General features: G+C 45.1%; 1 protein-coding gene across 1 annotated transcript in view; it reads right to left on the minus strand.

Moving 5' to 3' along the window:
- Nucleotides 1–11,043: 11,043 nt before the first annotated feature.
- LOC139413830 (copine-9-like) overlaps nucleotides 11,044–20,244 on the minus strand; it is a 134,628-nt gene continuing 125,427 nt past the window's right edge. The window contains exons 18-20 of the mRNA XM_071161619.1: nucleotides 18,700–18,802; nucleotides 18,562–18,619; nucleotides 11,044–11,369 (exon numbers count right to left, since the gene is read on the minus strand). Coding sequence (XP_071017720.1) covers nucleotides 11,095–11,369; nucleotides 18,562–18,619; nucleotides 18,700–18,802 — 436 coding nt within the window. The 3' untranslated portion in view covers nucleotides 11,044–11,094. The remainder of the gene's footprint in view (nucleotides 11,370–18,561; nucleotides 18,620–18,699; nucleotides 18,803–20,244) is intronic.

Genomic DNA, 20,244 nt, shown 5'->3' on the forward strand with positions numbered 1-20,244 from the left:
AGTCCTCAACTGGCAGCTTCATTAAATTGTACCTGCAAAACACCAGTCTCAACGTCAACAGTGAAGTGGCGACTCCAGGATGCTGGCCATCTAGGCAGAGTTGCAAAGAAAAAGCCATATCTCAGACTGGCCAATAAAAATAAAAGATTAAGATGGGAAAAAGAACACAGACACTGGACAGAGGAAGATTGGAAAAAGGTGTCATGGACAGACTAATCTAAGGTAGAGGTGTTCGGATAACAAAGAAGAACGGTCGTGAGATGCAGAAAAATGAAAAGATGCTGGAGGAGTGCTTGATGCCATCTGTCAAGTGTAATGGATGTGAAATAGCTAGCTAGTTAGCGGTGGTGCGCGCTAAATAGCATTTCAATCGGTGACGTCACTTGCTCTGAGACCTTGAAGTAGTAGTTCCCCTTGCTCTGCAGGGGCCGCGGCTTTTGTGGAGCGATGGGTGACGATGCTTCGTGTTAATTCTGTTAATTGACTACAGCTCAGAACACCATAGTACCCTCCAAGCTCATCAGCAAGCTGGAGGCCCTGGGTCTCAACCCTGCCCTGTGCAATTGGGTCCTGGACATTCTGACGGGCCACTCCAAGGTGGGGAAGGTAGGAAACAACATTTCCACTTCGCTGACCGTCAACACTGGGTCCTCACAAGGGCGTGCTCAGCCCTCTCCTGTACTCCCTGTTCACCCACGACTGCGTGGCCATGCACGCCTCCAACTCAATCTTCAAGTTTGCAGATGACACAACAGTAGTGGGCTTGATTGCTAACAACGACGAGACAGCCTACAGGGAGGAGGTTAGGGCATATGGAGTGTGGTGTCAGGAAAACAACCTCTCACTCAATGTCAACAAAACAAAGGAGATGATCGTGGACTTCAGGAAACAGCAGAGGGAGCACCCCCTATCCACATCAAAGGGACAGCAGTGGAGAAGGTGGAAAGCTTTAAAGTTCCTTGGCATACACATCACAGACAAACTGAAATGGTCCACACCCACACAGACAGTGTGATGAAAAAGGGTCAAACAGCGCCTCTTCAACCTCAGGAGGCTGAAGAAATTTGGCTTGTCAACTAAAACCCTGACAAACTTTTACAGGTGCACAATCAAGAGCATCCTGTCAGGCTGTTGCACAGCCTGGTACGGCAACTTCACCGCCCTCAACCGCAAGGCTCTCCAGTGGGTAGTGTGGTCTGCACAATGCATCACTGGGGGCAAACTACCTAACCTTCTAGACACCTACAACACCCGATGTCACAGGAAGGCCAAAAAGATCACCAAGGACATCAACCACCCGAGCCACTGCCTGTACACACCGGTACCATCCAGAAGGCGAGGTCAGTACAGGTGCATCAAAGCTGGGACCGAGAGGCTGAAAAACAGCTTCTATCTCAAGGCCATCAGACTGTTAAATAGCCATCACTAACTCAGTGAGGCTGCTGCCCACATTGAGACCCAATCACTGGACACTTTAATAAAATGGATCACTTGTCACTTCATACAATGCCACTCTAAATAATGCCACCTTAATAATGTTTACATATCTTACATTACTCATATCACATGTATACACTGTATTTTATACCATCTATTGCACCTTGCCTATGCCACTCGGCCACCGCTCATCCATATACTTACATGTACATATTCTCATTCACCCTTTTAGATTTGTGTGTATTAGGTTGTTGTTGGGGAATTGTTAGATTACTTGTTAGATATTACTGCACTGTCGGAACTAGAAACACAAGCATTTCGCTACACTCGCAATAACATCTGCTAACCATGTGCATGTGACAGATAAAATTTGATTTGATTTGATTGTCATGCAAGTCATCCGCCACTATCACCTCATCTTTCAGCATCATAATGCCTCAAGGATCTATACACAATTCCTGGATGCTGAAAATGTCCCAGTTCTCACCAGCATACTCACCCATGTCACCCATTGAGCATGTTTGGGATGCTCTGGATGTACAACAGTGTGATCCAGTTTTAGCCAATATCCAGCAACTTTGAACACGCCATTGAGGAGGAGTGGGACAACATTCCACAGGCCACAATTAACAGCCTGATCAACTCTATGCGTAGGACATGTGCCATGCTTTGTGGGGCAAATGGTGGTCACACCAGATACTGACTGGTCAACAGACGCATATCTGTATCCCCAGTCATGTGAAATCCATAGATTAGGGCCTAATACATTTATTTCACTTGACAGATGTCCTTATATGAACTCTAACTCAGTCAAATATTTGAAATTGTTGTATGTTGTATTTATATTTTTGTTCAGTGTATTTAGGAATTTAGGAAGGACTATGTATACTAGAGAAAACAGTTTACCTATACAGTTGAAGTCGGAAGTTTACATACACCTTAGCCAAATACATTTAAACTCAGTTTTACACAATTCCTGACATTTAATCCTAGTAAAAATTCCCTGTCTTAGGTCAGTTAGGATCACCACTTTATTTTAAGAATGTGAAATGTCAGAATAATAGTAGAGAGAATAATTAATTTCAGCTTTTATTTCATCACATTCCCAGTGGGTCAGAAGTTTACATACACTCAATGAGTATTTGGTAGCATAGCCTTTAAATTGTTTAACTTGGGTCAAACAGTTCGGGTAGCCTTCCACAAGCTTCCCACAATAAGTTGGGTGAATTTTGGCCCATTCCTCCTGACAGAGCTGGTGTAACCGAGTTAGGTTTGTAGGCCTCCTTGCTCGCACACACCTTTTCAGTTCTGCCCACGAATTGTCTATAGGATTGAGGTCAGGGCTTTGTGATGGCCACTCCAATTCCTTGACTTTGTTGTCCTTTAGCCATTTTGCCACAACTTTGGAAGTATGCTTGAGGTCATTGTCCATTTCAAGACCCATTTGCGACCAAGCTTTAACTTCCTGACTAATGTCTTGAGATGTTGCTTCTATATATCCACATAATTTTCCTGCCTCATGAAGCCATCTATTTTGTGAAGTACACCAGTCCCTCCTGCAGCAAAGCACCCCCACAACATGATGCTTCCACCCCGTGCTTCACGGTTGGGATGGTGTTCTTCGGCTTGCAAGCCTCCCCCTTTTTCCTCCAAACATAACGATGGACATTATGGCCAAACAGTTCTATTTTTGTTTCATCAGACCAGAGGACATTTCTCCAAAAAGTATGATCTTTGTCCCCATGTGCAGTTGCAAACCGTAGTCTGGCTTTTTTTAAGCTGGTTTTGGAGCAGTGGCTTCTTCCTTGTTGAGCGGCCATTCAGGTTATGTCGATATAGTTTTACTGTGGATATAGATACTTTTGTACCTGTTTCCTCCAGCATCTTCACAAGGTCCTTTGCTGTTGTTCTGGGATTGATTTGCACTTTTCGCACCGAAGTACGTTCATCTCTAGGAGACAGAACGCGTCTCCTTCCTGAGTGGTATGATGGCTGCTTGGTCCCATGGTGTTTATACTTACGTACTATTGTTTGTACAGTGAACGTGGTACCTTCAAGCGTTTGGAAATTGCTCCCAAGGATGAACCAGACTTGTGGAGGTCTACAATTGTTTTTCTGGGGTCTTGGCTGATTTCATTACATTTTCCCATAATGTCAAGCAAAGAGGCACTGAGTTTGAAGGTAGGCCTTGAAATGAATCTACAGGTACACCTCCAATTGACTCAAATTACGTCAATTAGCCTATCAGAAGCTTCTAAAGCCATGACATAATTTTCTGGAATTTTCCAAGCTGTATAAAGGCACAGCCAACTTGGTGTATGTACACTTCTGACCCAATGGAATTGTGATACAGTGAATTTTTAATGAAATAATAAGTCTGTAAACAATTGTTGGAAAATGACTTGTGTTATGCACAAAGTAGATATCCTAACCGACTTGCCAAAGCTGTAGTTTGTTATTAAGGACTGTTATTATTGTCCTGTATGTAAACTTCCGACTTCAACTGTAGTTGTTAGTTGAATCTGTGGGGGGCGACAGTGTCTAGGAGATGGATCCATTTAGCCTCTTTTTGTAGCAAGAAATGGTCAAAATCACCCCCCTCTCATTCCTCTGCATTTTCTCTACAGCCCAGATCTTTAGTTCATTGACGGTGTGTTGGTGCTGAATAAAGTGCCCTGCTAGAGGGTAGTTCTCGTTCTTGCATCAAATAGAGCTTTTGTGTTCTGTGATGCGTGTTCTCAGTGCGTGTGGTCATCCCGATGTATAATATGGAGCCCGGGCACTGGATAGCATAGATTACTCTTCAGGGTGATGGGCTATTGGTTTTTGGATTAGGAAATTGACTCTGTTTTTGTGATTGTGTGCATCAGGATCAGTGTGCGCATGGGTAATGGCCTATAGGGAGTGGGAGGCAGTGTAGACCTGTCAAACAGGGCTTGCCTGTTTTGCATGTTATTTTGGCGTTAATACGTGTCACATATCAGTTTGCAAACAATGTAAAAAATATATATATCTTTGAGGTAATAAAACCACATATAAACATGGTCTCTTTTTTGTTTTCTTGAGTAAGCCAACTCCAAAATGCAGATGTTTCAGCCTAGCTCAGTGCTTTCTGTGGTGGTGGGGCAAGCCAGAAGAAAATGCGGAGCGTTGAGCTGTGATTGTCTCAGTGTTCTGTCACTCATGGGGACACTAGGTAACCGCCAAGTCTAAGGGTAGAGCTAGAAAATTCTAGCCCTTTGGGTGCTGCCATAGAGTTACATTAGAAGTGCCCATCCAAGAAGGCTCAAGGTCATGACGTCAAATCACGTTTTATGTACAGTAGCTTTGATTGGACTGATCATGTCAACATCATACTTTCAAAATATTAGCTAGCAGTCATCATCATGAATCAAGTCGACAATATACTGGCAAATCCTTTTTAATCCTTGTCATATGAAGAGAAATTATAGATAAAACATATCGGTGCTCATCGGCCATAAACATTACACAACAAGTTGGAAATCACAAATGTAATAATGAGTGGTTTGGAAGAAATCGGTGACAGTGGCTAACTGCAAGCATTGCAAAGCAATCACTAGCCTGCTATTCAGTGGAGTGGCTGTGTGGTCCGAAATCTGGGATTAAGTTTAAAATGATAAACATTCAACATTGGCCATGCTGTCAATGAAGCATGATTTGAGCCGCGCTCAAAACAACTGTTAACTCGGAACTGCGAAAACTTGACTTCAGTGAGTTCAAGACAACTGGGAAGTAGGGAATAAACTAGCTCCGACTGGGAAAATACATTTTGAACGGTCATCCAACTCGTAATTGTAATTCTGGCCTCTTTCTAGAGCTACAACCTGAACATCAATGACGTTATCATGATTCAACCTTGTTTTTTTCTCAGTTCCCAGTTGTTTTGAAAGCACCATCAATTCAGAGAATGCCAGACTTTGATGACAAAATTTGCCCACAAGAAGGATCGCCACGCCACCTTCCTGTTCAAGTGAGCACAGTACAAAAAGGTATTGTACGTTGCTGCAGAAATGATGTAATATGCCGGGGAGATATGTATACTGTAGCTAAGAAAGTAATACTACGTTTATGTTGTGTAGTAAGATATTAGTAGCCCATGTGCATCGCCCTAATGAGAAAGAAAGAATTGCAACGTGTAACGTCTGCTTCCAAACACATAGATCCCCTGAACGCAGCTCACTTTCCAGCCCACACCCTCACACATAGATCCCCTGAACGCAGATCACTTTCCAGCCCACACCCTCAAATACAGATACCCTGAACGCAGATCACTTTCCAGCCCACACCCTCAAACACATAGATCCCCTGAACGCAGATCACTTTCCAGCCCACCTTCCAGCTCACACTCACAAACACACAGATCCCCTGAACGCAGTTCACTCTCCAGATCCAAATCACCTGAACTCTGATCACCTGTTCACACACCTGTTTGTCATTTACACACCCTATTTAGTTCAGTTCTTTGCACCCCATCACTGTGAGGTATTGTTTGTTTTGTGACACACGTCTTTCGTAACGCTGGGTTTCCTGTGATTTACTCCTCCTGTGTATGATAGTTTTTGTCTGCCTCACTAACGATGCATTTTGCCTATTCCCTGCATGTACTTTAGCCTATTGGATTTCCTGTTATCTCCTGGACTACGTTACTAGCCTTTTCCCTGCCTGTACTGTTGCACTTTTGGACCCCCTGTGTATGACCTTCTGCCTGCCCCTGGACTCAGCTACCATCCTCCTCCTGTGTATGACCTTCTGCCTGCCCCTGGACCCAGCTACCTGCCTCCTCCTGTGTATGACCTTCTGCCTGCCCCAGGACCCAGCTACCTGCCTCCTCCTGTGTATGACCTTCTGCCTTCCCCTGGATTCAGCTACCTGTCTCCTCCTGTGGTCCTTTGCAATAAACACCTGCTGTGCACTGCGCTTGAAACCAGCTCTCTGTCTCCCCTCGTCTTCATTACACAACGCTGCTGAGTTTTTCACCCTCAACTGTTTCCTGTGTGTATCAAGAATGGTCCACCACCCAAAGGACATCCAGCCAACTTGACACAACTGTGGGAAGCATTGGAGTCAACATGGGCCAGAATCACTGTGGAACAGTTGACACCTTTTAGAGTCCATTCCCTGACGAATTGAGGCTGTTCTGAGGGCAAAATGTTTTGTCCACTCATTGTACAGTCTATGGTCAGCATGCACACTAATATACAAAAACATTGTAAATGCTTGAAAGTGTTGGTCAATGTATGACCAGTAATGTCATTAATATATGACACCTATAAATGTGTTAATGTAACTAGATATGGTGTATTTTTATCCATATTTAAGTAACAGTATTACTAATTCACTGTGAGGGCTCTCTCTAAATTTCACAGATTACCATGTAGGCCAATTGGGCATAGTTACGGACAACAGTAAGGGCAGACATCCACCATGCCCAATAATAATGAATATGATTTCTTTGGGGAAGTGAGATGCACTATCCAGGTCACTGACTTTTCTTGAAACAGGATTTTGTTAATTCATAGAAGAAATATAATCTACCAACTTTTATACTGAGATGAGTCTTAATAATATATCTTTATTTGATTTCTAAGCTAAAGATATATAAAACAAAATGTACAAACTTACAAATAGGTTTTGACCAACACAAATGGACATGGCATGACATTGATGTACATTTATAGAGTCATTTAAGAAAGAAAATCCAGAGGAAGACTGATCACATAATATTCTGTACAGGAACTCCGATATATTTACATGAGTTATACTTATAAGCAAAAGCTACACTTAACACAAATCCAGACAGTCATGCTTTATGCTAAAATGTTCAGCAGGTGATGTGAGGTTGACTTTTTGACTTTATAACACTGTTACACACATGCACTAAAAACAGTCTATTAGAAATGCATCTACTATTCAAATGTTCTATTATAGTTTGGGGTTATTATATTGGCAGTTCCTGTATACTATACAGTGTACAACAAAGAACATTGACAAAATTCAATACACAATCCAGTCTTGTACAAAACCAACCAAGCACAGAACACTCGCCAAATAGGAATGTTTTAGTCAATTTCAAATGTGAAGAACAGTTATTTGACGACCACAACCATCAGCAGTGTGTCGACTAATCAGGTTAGCATGCAAAATAATGCAGTTATGACCTCATTGAATAATATAAAAATAGAATCCTCCCTACACACACACACACACACACACACACACGTGGGATTATGACATAATTAAGGCCACATATCCATATCTCTTCCTAAGTCAACTCTTCACACTACTGTCCATCTTATTCTATAGCCAGTGCTTGACTTGGACTGAAATAGGTTCCGGTACTCAGCTCCACAATACTTTTTAGCTAATGTTTTATAAGAGTAACAGGAGCTCAAGCAGTAGAACATTTGACGTGCCGATACTCAGCTCAGGTGAGCTGCTGTCCAAGTCCAGCACTGGTATTATCTCTAGTTGACTTGCTGTCACAATGCCCCAAATGCTTGATCGTTTCCCTAAAGTTTGGTCTCAAAAGATTCCCTCATGGTTTCTCTCTTCCCAGGGTATCTAAGGGCCACCCCACAATCTTTCCAATATATGGTTAGGTCCAGGCACTCTCCTTAAGTGCTATGTGAAAAAGGAACGGTGACATTTGGCACCGACATCAACAAACTATTGTTATGCAATTTACTAACAGAGAAATACAAAAAATTGCAAGAGAAGCCATGTCCGTTGTTGGCACGGTCAAAAATGTTATGGTAAACTACCACTATGTAAGAGAGAGTGAATGAATGGAGAGATGGGAACAAAGGTATGTATGTGCAGTGTATGAGCGAGCGAGCGAGCGAGAGAGAGAGAGAGAGAGAGAGAGAGAGAGAGAGAGAAACAGAGAAAGAAAAAGAGAGAGAGAAATCCAACAAATCACAATAGATGCTTGAATGCAAAATACAAACTTTGTTTGAATGATCCCTTCTAGCCAGGCATTCCTCAAAGAACAAAGGCATAATAAAACGACTAGTACAAAAAAGAATGCATTACATGCATTGTAAACAAACTAGTGTAGAGCCTATGAGCCCAACCAAAACAACAATGAAAATATAGACCCATATCTCAGAAACCAGAGCTGTGGAGGAAAGAAATCATGCATACATTTGCTATGTAAAGCAGCCATTTCCAACTCCCTCTAAACAGGCTGTGTAAAGCAGCCATTTCCAACTCCCTCTAAACAGGCTATGTAAAGCAGCCATTTCCAACTCCCTCTAAACAGGCTGTGGTGAGCAGCCATTTCCAACTCCCTCTAAACAGGCTGTGTAAAGCAGCCATTTCCAACTCCCTCTAAACAGGCTGTGTAAAGCAGCCATTTCCAACTCCCTCTAAACAGGCTGTGTAAAGCAGCCATTTCCAACTCCCTCTAAACAGGCTATGTAAAGCAGCCATTTCCAACTCCCTCTAAACAGGCTGTGGTGAGCAGCCATTTCCAACTCCCTCTAAACAGGCTGTGTAAAGCAGCCATTTCCAACTCCCTCTAAACAGGCTGTGTAAAGCAGCCATTTCCAACTCCCTCTAAACAGGCTGTGTAAAGCAGCCATTTCCAACTCCCTCTAAACAGGCTGTGTAAAGCAGCCATTTCCAACTCCCTCTAAACAGGCTGTGTAGAGCAGCCATTTCCAACTCCCTCTAAACAGGCTGTGTAAAGCAGCCATTTCCAACTCCCTCTAAACAGGCTGTGTAGAGCAGCCATTTCCAACTCCCTCTAAACAGGCTGTGTAGAGCAGCCATTTCCAACTCCCTCTAAACAGGCTGTGTAAAGCAGCCATTTCCAACTCCCTCTAAACAGGCTGTGTAAAGCAGCCATTTCCAACTCCCTCTAAACAGGCTGTGGCGAGAGACCACACTTTTGAGAAGAACTTATGCGGAGGCCTCTTCTCTTTCTCTTTCTCTCCTCCTTCCAGAAAAAATGGATGGACTTGGTGACCGTGAAGCGTTAATGCGTTCTTTGCTACATCTAAGCACTTTTGTTCAGCGAGCGCATGCCGAGTCTTTCTGAAACTAAACAGGAGCTCCACAGATTTTGAAAGACGGAGCAGGTTTTCCCACCATTGACCGACCACTTCATAAATGATTCATTTTTTAATCACCGGGGAAAAGCTAGGAAAAGTTTCAATTTGGAAGGAGGAAATCAAGGACAAGTTTTAAAATAGCTGACTCGGTACTGTACTAATATAATAATAATAATTTGGTGGGTGCTTATTATTGTCCTATTTTATACATGTGACTTAGACCTGTATGTGTGAATTGGAAATGTGCTTTTTGCATCTCCCAACTCCCGCTGAGACACCCTTGGAGAGTGGGGTCACAGCCAGGTATATTGAGACCTGTGCAGGGACATCAGACGACCAGTTGTATGGTGCTTGAAAAGAAACAGAGGTGGGAGTATTTCAAGCTATGCTCCATCTCAAGCCAATTTCAATTTACGACCCTTCATTTTGAAGATGAAGGCTTTTCTCTGAACAGAAGTACGCAATTGCCAGCTAGCAGGCCCTTGTGACCAAAGTTATTTCAATATTTACACATTCTGTCTCTAAATGTATTTTCTGATCTGAAATATAGCCATCCATAGGCCATCCTAATTAACATATACATTTCAACACGTGGAATATATCAGGAATATATTTTTTTCAAGAAGTAACATTCAACTACCTATATACATATAGTGTGGACTGGCATAGCACAATATATTCACTATTCAATCAACCCCTGGACAAGATGAACCAGTCCTTGCAAAAATGTTGTAAAGATATATAAACACAATGACTCCAGTTGCTGAGGCTGAGAACACAACTGTCCAGATGCCATATTGTTTCGGTCAGAAATGCCCTGAGTAGACACCAAACATGAAGATACTGTGTTTTTCACTTGTTTTGGATATTAACTGACTTTCTGCAATGTTAATAGTGTCATTATACACATGAAAAATATACATTAGCCAGAGAGGGGTCAAAGTAGAATACTACCATGGCAACCCAAGCAGCCAGTTTGTTGCTGTTTCTGTTTCGGACCACAAGAAGATACAGGGATGAAACACTCATTGCATGCAGAACTAGAGAGGAAAAAAGGTGAACATCGATCTCTCTTTATGTCCGTCGAAAAGTCCACAAACTCTTGCTTTTTCTGACGTTTAACTGCGACCGATCCCTGAACCCTGAAATAAGCTAAGGGTTAGGTAAGGGGCTGGCGACCGCGGAGGCAGTTCCAACAGTTCTTGCCCCAAAGTTCACGCTGCATTTGACCCCCGTTGAGCTGTAGAGTCGTTACATCACAGCAGGGGGCTGTGTCCGCCAGGCAGGACATCGCTACGGCAGTGAGATAAAAGAAGAATCAGGAAAATAGCTGACTTCAACATGGAAGGAGCGGTAGTGAAAAAGCTTTCAGTGCTATTGCAGTCTACCCCTCTGACTGCAGTCTACCCCTCAGACAGCAACTGCCTGTGTGTGTGTGTGTGTGTGTTCATGTGCACACCAACTGCTTCAGTGTGTCTCTTCAGGTATTCGCTGCAACTGAAAAATGGTCCAAACCATGGCCCTATGGCCCTAGACCTAAGACCCCCCTGACCTCTGACCCCACCCCACCCAAACCCCACTTTCAGATGCACAGGTTGTTGAGTCCTAGAGGGGCGGTAGTGGTGGTGGAGGAGGTGGGCAGGGCAGGCTGGGGCTCGATGTCTCTCGTTTTCATGAAACCCAGCAGCTGCTCGGGGATCTCTGCCAACACGTCCTTGGCCAGCCGTGCCATGCTCAGCACCTGGTTGCCCTGGCGGTCAATATAGTCCCGGAACGGCACAAACTGGACTATATCTCGCTCAGCAATGCGCCCCTTAGAGGACACTCTGACCTCATCACCGTCCAGTTCCTCCATCGCTACAGAGCAGAGAGAGAGACAGAGAGCGTCAGAAACACAGAGAGAGAGAGCGTCAGAAACACAGAGAGAGAGAGAGAGACAGAGACACACAGAGACAGAGACAGAGACAGAGACCGACAGAGAGACAGAGACCGACAGAGAGACAGAGACAGACAGAGACAGACAGAGACAGACAGACACAGACAGACACAGACAGACACAGACAGACACAGACAGACAGACAGAAAAAGAGAGAGAGAGAAAAAGAGAGAGAGAGAGAGGGAGAGACATACAGAGTCAGAGAGAGGCATAGGTAGAGACACATAGTCAGAGTCAGAAAGAGTCAGAAACAGAGTGAGAGAGACAGAGGGTCAGAGACAGAGAGAGTCCGAGAGAAAGACAGACAGTTAGAGAGATCTAGAGAGAGGCAGAGGCAGAAAGAGAGACAGATAGTCAGAGAGAGAGAGTCAGACAGAGAATCAGAGACAGAGTCAGAGAGAGAGAGAGAGTCAGAGAGAGGGCGGTCAATGACAGAGAGAGTCAGAGATCGAGAAAGTCAGAGTTAGAGACAGAGACAGAGGTAGAGAAATGGGACAGCAGTAGGAAGAGAGATGGAATCAGAGTTAGAGACAGAGGTAGAGTCAGACAGAGATAACGACACATAGCTCCAATGTTAGACAGAATGTTATAGGTGCTTTTAATGTGTGCTGGATTTGTGGTAAGTATGGCACCATTGGCCACTTTGTTTGCCAAAAGCTCAACTAATAAAATAATATTGGGGTAAAGACATAATCCTCTACGTAAACCCCACAAAAAACATATTTAAAAAAAATGATCCTCAGACTTCAAACTACCATTATTAGGACTGATTCTAAAGCCACAATGTATACTTTTTATTACATGTTTTTAAAATCATCACTGCATGTCTAATAAATCACTGTGTGTGTTTATTTAATGAAAATAACTCAAATACATTTCAGATCATTTATTACCCTGAACCTCCTTTTGCCCTTGAAATGCTCAGTCTGACCATGTGGGCATTAGGAAACAAATTTGAAGATACACAACCCTGATTGGCTGATAGGATGGTCGAGAGCCCACCCCCTTCCACCCCCTTACCCAGAATAACTGTCATTGGTTTATTACAATCAGATCAGATTGTGACAGCATGATCTGGAAAAAAAACTCCATCCCACCTGAACAGGCTCCACCCCAATTTCATAGTATTATGGAAATATATTTATTTCATATTTGAAACAGGACAATCACGTTTTTAACTGCACTACCCCTTTAATAATGTCTACGGCATCTATATTAGGAAGTCTTGTCTGAGAACGTACAACTTCCTAATATGGATTCCGTAAAATGTCTAATAGTCTAAACCCCTATAACACCACCGCCCCCTTACCGGCCACCCTAGACCCACCTCAGTTTGCATACCTCCCCAACAGGTCCACAGATGACGCTATCATCTCACACTGCACGCTGCCCTATCCCATCTGGACAAAAAAAAAATACCTATGAAAGAATGCTGTTCATTAACTACAGCTCAGCATTCAACACCATAGTACCCCCCAAGCTCATCATCAAGCTGGAGGCCCTGGGTCTCAACCCCGCCCTGTGCAACTGGGTCCTGGACTTTGACGGGCCGCCCCCAGGTGGGGAAGGTAGGAAACAACATCTCCACTTCGCTGACCGTCAACACTGGGTCAACACAAGGGTGTGTACTCAGCCCTGTCCTGTACTCCCTGTTCACCCACGACCGCGTGGCCATGCACGCCTCCAACTCAATCATCAAGTTTGCAGACGACACAACATTAGTGAGCTTGATCACCAACAACGACAAGACGGCCTACAGGGAGGTGGTGAGGGCACATGGAGTGTGGTGTCAGGAAAACAACCTCTCACTCAACATCAACAAGAAAAAGGAGATGATCGTGGACATCAGAGGGAGCACCCCCCTATCCACATCGAAGGGACAGCAGTGGACAAGGTGGAAAGTTTTAACTTCCTCGGCGTACACATCACAGACAAACTGAAATGGTCCACCCACACAGACAGTGTGGTGAAGAAGGCGAAACAGCACCTCTTCAACCTTAGGAGGCTGAAGAAATGTGGCTTGTCACCCAAAACCCTGACAAACTTTTACAGATGCACAATCGAGAGCATCCTGTCGGGCTGTAACACAGCCTGGTACGGCAACTGCACTGCCCTCAACCGCAAGGCTCTCCAGAGGGTGATCATCAAGGACAATAACCACCCGAGCCACTGCCTGTTCACACCGCAATCATCCAGAAGGCGAGGTCAGTACAGGTGCATCAAAGCTGGGACCGAGAGATTGAGAAACAGCTTCTATCTCAAGGCCATCAGACACATAAACAGCAACCACTAACTCAGAGAGGCTGCTGCCCACATTGAGACCCAATCACTGGACACTTTAATAAATGGACTAGTCACTTTAAATAATGGCACTTTAAAAATGTTTACATATCTTACATTACTCATATCGCATGTATATACTGTATTTTACACCATCTACTGCACCTTGCCTATGCCGCTCGGCCATCGCTCATCCATATACTTATATGTACATATTCTCATTTACCCCTTGTGTGTTTTAGGTAGTTGTTGGGGAATTGTTAGATATTACTACACTGACGGAATTAGAAGCACAAGCATTTCGCCCCACTCGCATTAACATCTGCTAACCGTGTGTATTTGACCAATAAAATTTGATTTTAACTCAACTCTGGACCTCAAAGCCAGTTCCATTGCATTTTTTCATGGTTCCCCTCTAATAAGGGACTGATTCAGACATGGGACACCAGATGTGTGCAATTAATTATCAGGTAGAACACAAAACCAGCAGGCTCCGGACCTTGTAGGGTCAGAGTTGAATAACCTTGGACTACACCATGGATACTGAAATCTGTTTTGGTATTGAGGAATGGGAATGGGCTGGAGACCTATCCAGTGCTTTAACCCATCAGCGGTCATGAAGGAAAGGGAGCAAGTTATACCTATTGGGACGAGATCATGCGGCATGTTTGAAGAGGACTGACTGGGGATATTATAAATGGCACTACAGAGATGACAGATGGCTGTAGGCAGAATATAGTAGTGCAGAGGAAGAGAGGGGGTGAAGGGACAGCAGGAGGGCAGGGAAGGGGGCCAGGTGCCTTGGGTAAACCCGGACATGTGGGGGGCATCCCCTGAGTCACAGGGACTTATACAGAGCCTCCTGCTCCCTTGAACGTCATGCACGCACACACACATACAGACAGAGGGGTGTATACACACATGCCCTCTCACACACACTCCGCCTTCTGTTCCCTATGAATGTCACACACGACACACACAGGTGTGTGTGTGTGTGTGTGTGTGTGTGTGTGTGTGTGTGTGTGTGTGTGTGTGTGTGTGTGTGTGTGTGTACCTACAGGCACAGGGGTGCTTAGTACACACTGATGATGCACACACGTTCACCGCACGCATGCACTTACACACACAAACACCCTCAGACACACACACGTACAGACACACACACAGACACCCACAGAAAAACAGCTTCATCAAAACATGTGGGGGATTTGGAGAGAGGAATAGTGTGATGGAAAGATTTACAGAGAAAGAGAGCGTAAGAGAGGGGAGGATGGTAATAGCAGAAGAGAGAGAAGAGAAGATGGTGCTTCAAGGTCCAATGCAGCCGTATTTATCTCAAAATACAATCATTTCTGTGTAACAATTAATTTCCTTTCTGTTTTCATTTAAAATAGACAACAACAAAAAATAGCTGCATAGCAAAGAGCATTTTTGTCTGGGAATGTTCAAGTGTGTGTGTGTGTGTGTGTGTGTGTGAGAGACAGTCTGTTTGCATAGGCTCCCTGTGGAGAGAGAGTTCCCCAGCTTCCTTATGACTGAGCTAAAGGAAGATATGAAAGTGTAGATGAATCAAATACCCCTCTTCCTATAGAACATTTAAAGCTAAAGTTAGGAACATTCTCCAACCACCACACACTCTGGAGCAAGCAGTCAACCCACCACACACTCTGGAGCAAGCAGTCAACCCACCACACACTCTGGAGCAAGCAGTCAACCCACCACACACTCTGGAGCAAGCAGTCAACCCACCACACACTCTGGAGCAAGCAGTCAACCCACCACACACTCTGGAGCAAGCAGTCAACCCACCACACACTCTGGAGCAAGCAGTCAACCCACCACACACTCTGGAGCAAGCAGTCAACCCACCACACACTCTGGAGCAAGCAGTCAACCCACCACACACTCTGGAGCAAGCAGTCACCCCACCACACACTCTGAAGCAAGCAGTCAACCCACCACACACTCTGAAGCAAGCAGTCAACCCACCACACACTCTGAAGCAAGCAGTCAACCCACCACACACTCTGGAGCAAGCAGTCAACCCACCACACACTCTGGAGCAAGCAGTCAACCCACCACACACTCTGGAGCAAGCAGTCAACCCACCACACACTCTGGAGCAAGCAGTCAACCCACCACACACTCTGGAGCAAGCAGTCAACCCACCACACACTCTGGAGCAAGCAGTCAACCCACCACACACTCTGGAGCAAGCAGTCAACCCACCACACACTCTGGAGCAAGCAGTCAACCCACCACACACTCTGGAGCAAGCAGTCAACCCACCACACACTCTGGAGCAAGCAGTCAACCCACCACACACTCTGGAGCAAGCAGTCAACCCACCACACACTCTGGAGCAAGCAGTCACCCCACCACACACTCTGAAGCAAGCAGTCAACCCACCACACACTCTGAAGCAAGCAGTCAACCCACCACACACTCTGAAGCAAGCAGTCAACCCACCACACACTCTGGAGCAAGCAGTCAACCCACCACACACTCTGAAGCAAGCAGTCAATCCACCACACACTCTGGAGCAAGCAGTCAACCCACCACTCACTCTGAAGCAAGCGGTCAACCCACCACTCACTCTGAAGCAAGCAGTCAACCCACCACACACTCTGGAGCAAGTAGTCAACCCACCACACACTCTGAAGCAAGCAGTCAACCCACCACACACTCTGGAGCAAGCAGTCAACCCACCACACACTCTGGAGCAAGCAGTCAACCCACCACACACTCTGGATCAAGCAGTCAACCCACCACACACTCTGGAGCAAGCAGTCAACCCACCACACACTCTGGAGCAAGCAGTCAACCCACCACACACTCTGGAGCAAGCAGTCAACCCACCACACACTCTGGAGCAAGCAGTCAACCCACCACACACTCTGGAGCAAGCAGTCAACCCACCACACACTCTGGATCAAGCAGTCAACCCACCACACACTCTGGAGCAAGCAGTCAACCCACCACACACTCTGGAGCAAGCAGTCAACCCACCACACACTCTGGAGCAAGCAGTCAACCCACCACACACTCTGGAGCAAGCAGTCAACCCACCACACACTCTGGAGCAAGCAGTCAACACACCACACACTCTGGAGCAAGCAGTCAACCCACCACACACTCTGGAGCAAGCAGTCAACCCACCACACACTCTGGAGCAAGCAGTCAACCCACCACACACTCTGGAGCAAGCAGTCAACCCACCACACACTCTGGAGCAAGCAGTCAACCCACCACACACTCTGGAGCAAGCAGTCAACCCACCACACACTCTGGAGCAAGCAGTCAACACACCACACACTCTGGAGCAAGCAGTCAACCCACCACACACTCTGGAGCAAGCAGTCAACCCACCACACACTCTGGAGCAAGCAGTCAACCCACCACACACTCTGGAGCAAGCAGTCAACCCACCACACACTCTGGAGCAAGCAGTCAACACACCACACACTCTGGAGCAAGCAGTCAACCCACCACACACTCTGGAGCAAGCAGTCAACCCACCACACACTCTGGAGCAAGCAGTCAACCCACCACACATTAAACTCTAGCGGTTTAATTTATATGCTTTTAAATACACATTCCCCAACTCTCTCTCTCCCTTTTCTGTCACGCACGCACACGCACAACTACGGCAGCCACCCCTGATCCCTCGTACAGCCCTGTGTAGTGTCTAATAGGTCCCTCCGAGATCTATCTCCCTTGTCGTTAGGCATGACTCATTTCCCCTCTCCTTTTCCCTTCCCCAACTACCGGCAGTATTTTTTTAATAATTAAAATCACTTAGCCAATTAGCTTTTGGAATATTTGGCATGTTTACTTTGCGAGAGTCTCCGCTTTGTGTTGCTTCTCTGAAGATCTCAGCTGTCCAACACAACTCTTTCTCACTTTGCTAGGAAGAAACAAGCTTAATTTCAAATTGCACTCTATTCCCTATTTAGTCCACTACTTTTGACCACAGGTAAAAGGGAGGCATCCACAATCCCGTTCTATTGAGTGCCATTTCAGGATTTCCCTTGGCCAGGCCATTGTGCACTTGCTGCGTTGTCATCATTACCCAGGGATAAAAATTAGCATGGTAGGTAAAGCCAGGTGACCAAGGTAACAGAGCCAAAGTCTGACCCATCGGGCGCGTGTTCATTAGGCACCATACGGAAGAAATGGACTGAAACAAGGAGGGACGACATGGACATTGCTCATTTCGTATTCGATTGCAAGACATTTTAAAACGTTTTCCATGGCCTGCCCTACGGAATACGATCCAGGAGTCACTCACTCTGAGTTCCCATCCACTGAGAGACATGACACAGGAGTCACGACCTGTTACCAATGAGGCTAATGCAATGCTAATGATTCTTTGGGATGGGAAGAAGGAATGAACACCCCCCTCTTCCTGGACAGCTACTAATAACGTCAGTTTTACTCCGCCCAATGCACCTTGGGCGTGCAGGATTTTGTTCCAAACCTGCTATAAGACTCATGCTGCTCGTCAGGATCAAATCAGGTGTGTTAGAAGAGTATAACAGATCCAGAGCAAAAGCCCAGCTCTACAGGAGGAGGGATGGGCATCCTCGCTGTATCTCCAAGGCAGGGGGAGAGCGAGGAGGGGATTCACCAGTTCCTAAAACCTTTGGGAAGGAGATTGCAGTAAGTGTTGTTTTGTCACCTACCCTGATGATCTTTAGTGCACTTCACAGGCTGTGAAGCCTCTGATCAGAAGCTGTGAACCTTGAATGGCTTTTTTGACAGTGGAGCTAGCTACTTTGGGCGTGCGCACACACACATGCCGGATGCACATGCGCACACACACCAACTTACCGTCAAACTCAGCAGGGCCTACTCCCACTATGATGATAGACATGGGCAGAGCGGCAGCCTGTGAGAAAGGGGATAACACACAAAGGTGATGTGTGAGGTACATGTGCCCCCCCCCACACACACACGATAAGCACTCACATTGACCACAGCCTCCTTGGTCTGCACCATGTCTGAGATGACTCCGTCTGTGATCATCAAGAGCACAAAGTACTGGGATCCGTCAGTCACATCCTCAGCACACCTGCATAGAGCAACACACCACAGGATGAATCCTCAGCTTCTGTGGCTACTGTATGTGAGTAGGTGTAGGTGTGTGTGCTTGCGTGCGTATGATGTGTGTTTGTGTGTGTATATATATATATATATATATATATATATATATATATATATATATATATATATATATATATATATATACACAGTGCCTTGCGAAAGTATTCGGCCCCCTTGAACTTTGCGACCTTTTGCTACATTTCAGGCTTCAAACATAAAGATATAAAACTGTATTTTTTTGTGAAGAATCAACAACAAGTAGGACACAATCATGAAGTGGAACGACATTTATTGGATATTTCAAACTTTTTTAACAAATCAAAAACTGAAAAATTGGGTGTGCAAAATTATTCAGCCCCTTTACTTTCAGTGCAGCAAACTCTCTCCAGAAGTTCAGTGAGGATCTCTGAATGATCCAATGTTGACCTAAATGACTAATGATGATAAATACAATCCACCTGTGTGTAATCAAGTCTCCGTATAAATGCACCTGCACTGTGATAGTCTCAGAGGTCCGTTAAAAGCGCAGAGAGCATCATGAAGAACAAGGAACACACCAGGCAGGTCCGAGATACTGTTGTGAAGAAGTTTAAAGCCGGATTTGGATACAAAAAGATTTCCCAAGCTTTAAACATCCCAAGGAGCACTGTGCAAGCGATAATATTGAAATGGAAGGAGTATCAGACCACTGCAAATCTACCAAGACCTGGCCGTCCCTCTAAACTTTCAGCTCATACAAGGAGAAGACTGATCAGAGATGCAGCCAAGAGGCCCATGATCACTCTGGATGAACTGCAGAGATCTACAGCTGAGGTGGGAGACTCTGTCCATAGGACAACAATCAGTCGTATATTGCACAAATCTGGCCTTTATGGAAGAGTGTCAAGAAGAAAGCCATTTCTTAAAGATATCCATAAAAAGTGTCATTTAAAGTTTGCCACAAGCCACCTGGGAGACACACCAAACATGTGGAAGAAGGTGCTCTGGTCAGATGAAACCAAAATTGAACTTTTTGGCAACAATGCAAAACGTTATGTTTTGCGTAAAAGCAACACAGCTGAACACACCATCCCCACTGTCAAACATGGTGGTGGCAGCATCATGGTTTGGGCCTGCTTTTCTTCAGCAGGGACAGGGAAGATGGTTAAAATTGATGGGAAGATGGATGGAGCCAAATACAGGACCATTCTGGAAGAAAACCTGATGGAGTCTGCAAAAGACCTGAGACTGGGACGGAGATTTGTCTTCCAACAAGACAATGATCCAAAACATAAAGCAAAATCTACAATGGAATGGTTCAAAAATAAACATATCCAGGTGTTAGAATGGCCAAGTCAAAGTCCAGACCTGAATCCAATCGAGAATCTGTGGAAAGAACTGAAAACTGCTGTTCACAAATGCTCTCCATCC

The sequence above is a fragment of the Oncorhynchus clarkii genome, chromosome 7 (genome assembly GCF_045791955.1).
Source record: "Oncorhynchus clarkii lewisi isolate Uvic-CL-2024 chromosome 7, UVic_Ocla_1.0, whole genome shotgun sequence".
In the NCBI taxonomy this organism is placed as follows: domain Eukaryota; kingdom Metazoa; phylum Chordata; class Actinopteri; order Salmoniformes; family Salmonidae; genus Oncorhynchus; species Oncorhynchus clarkii.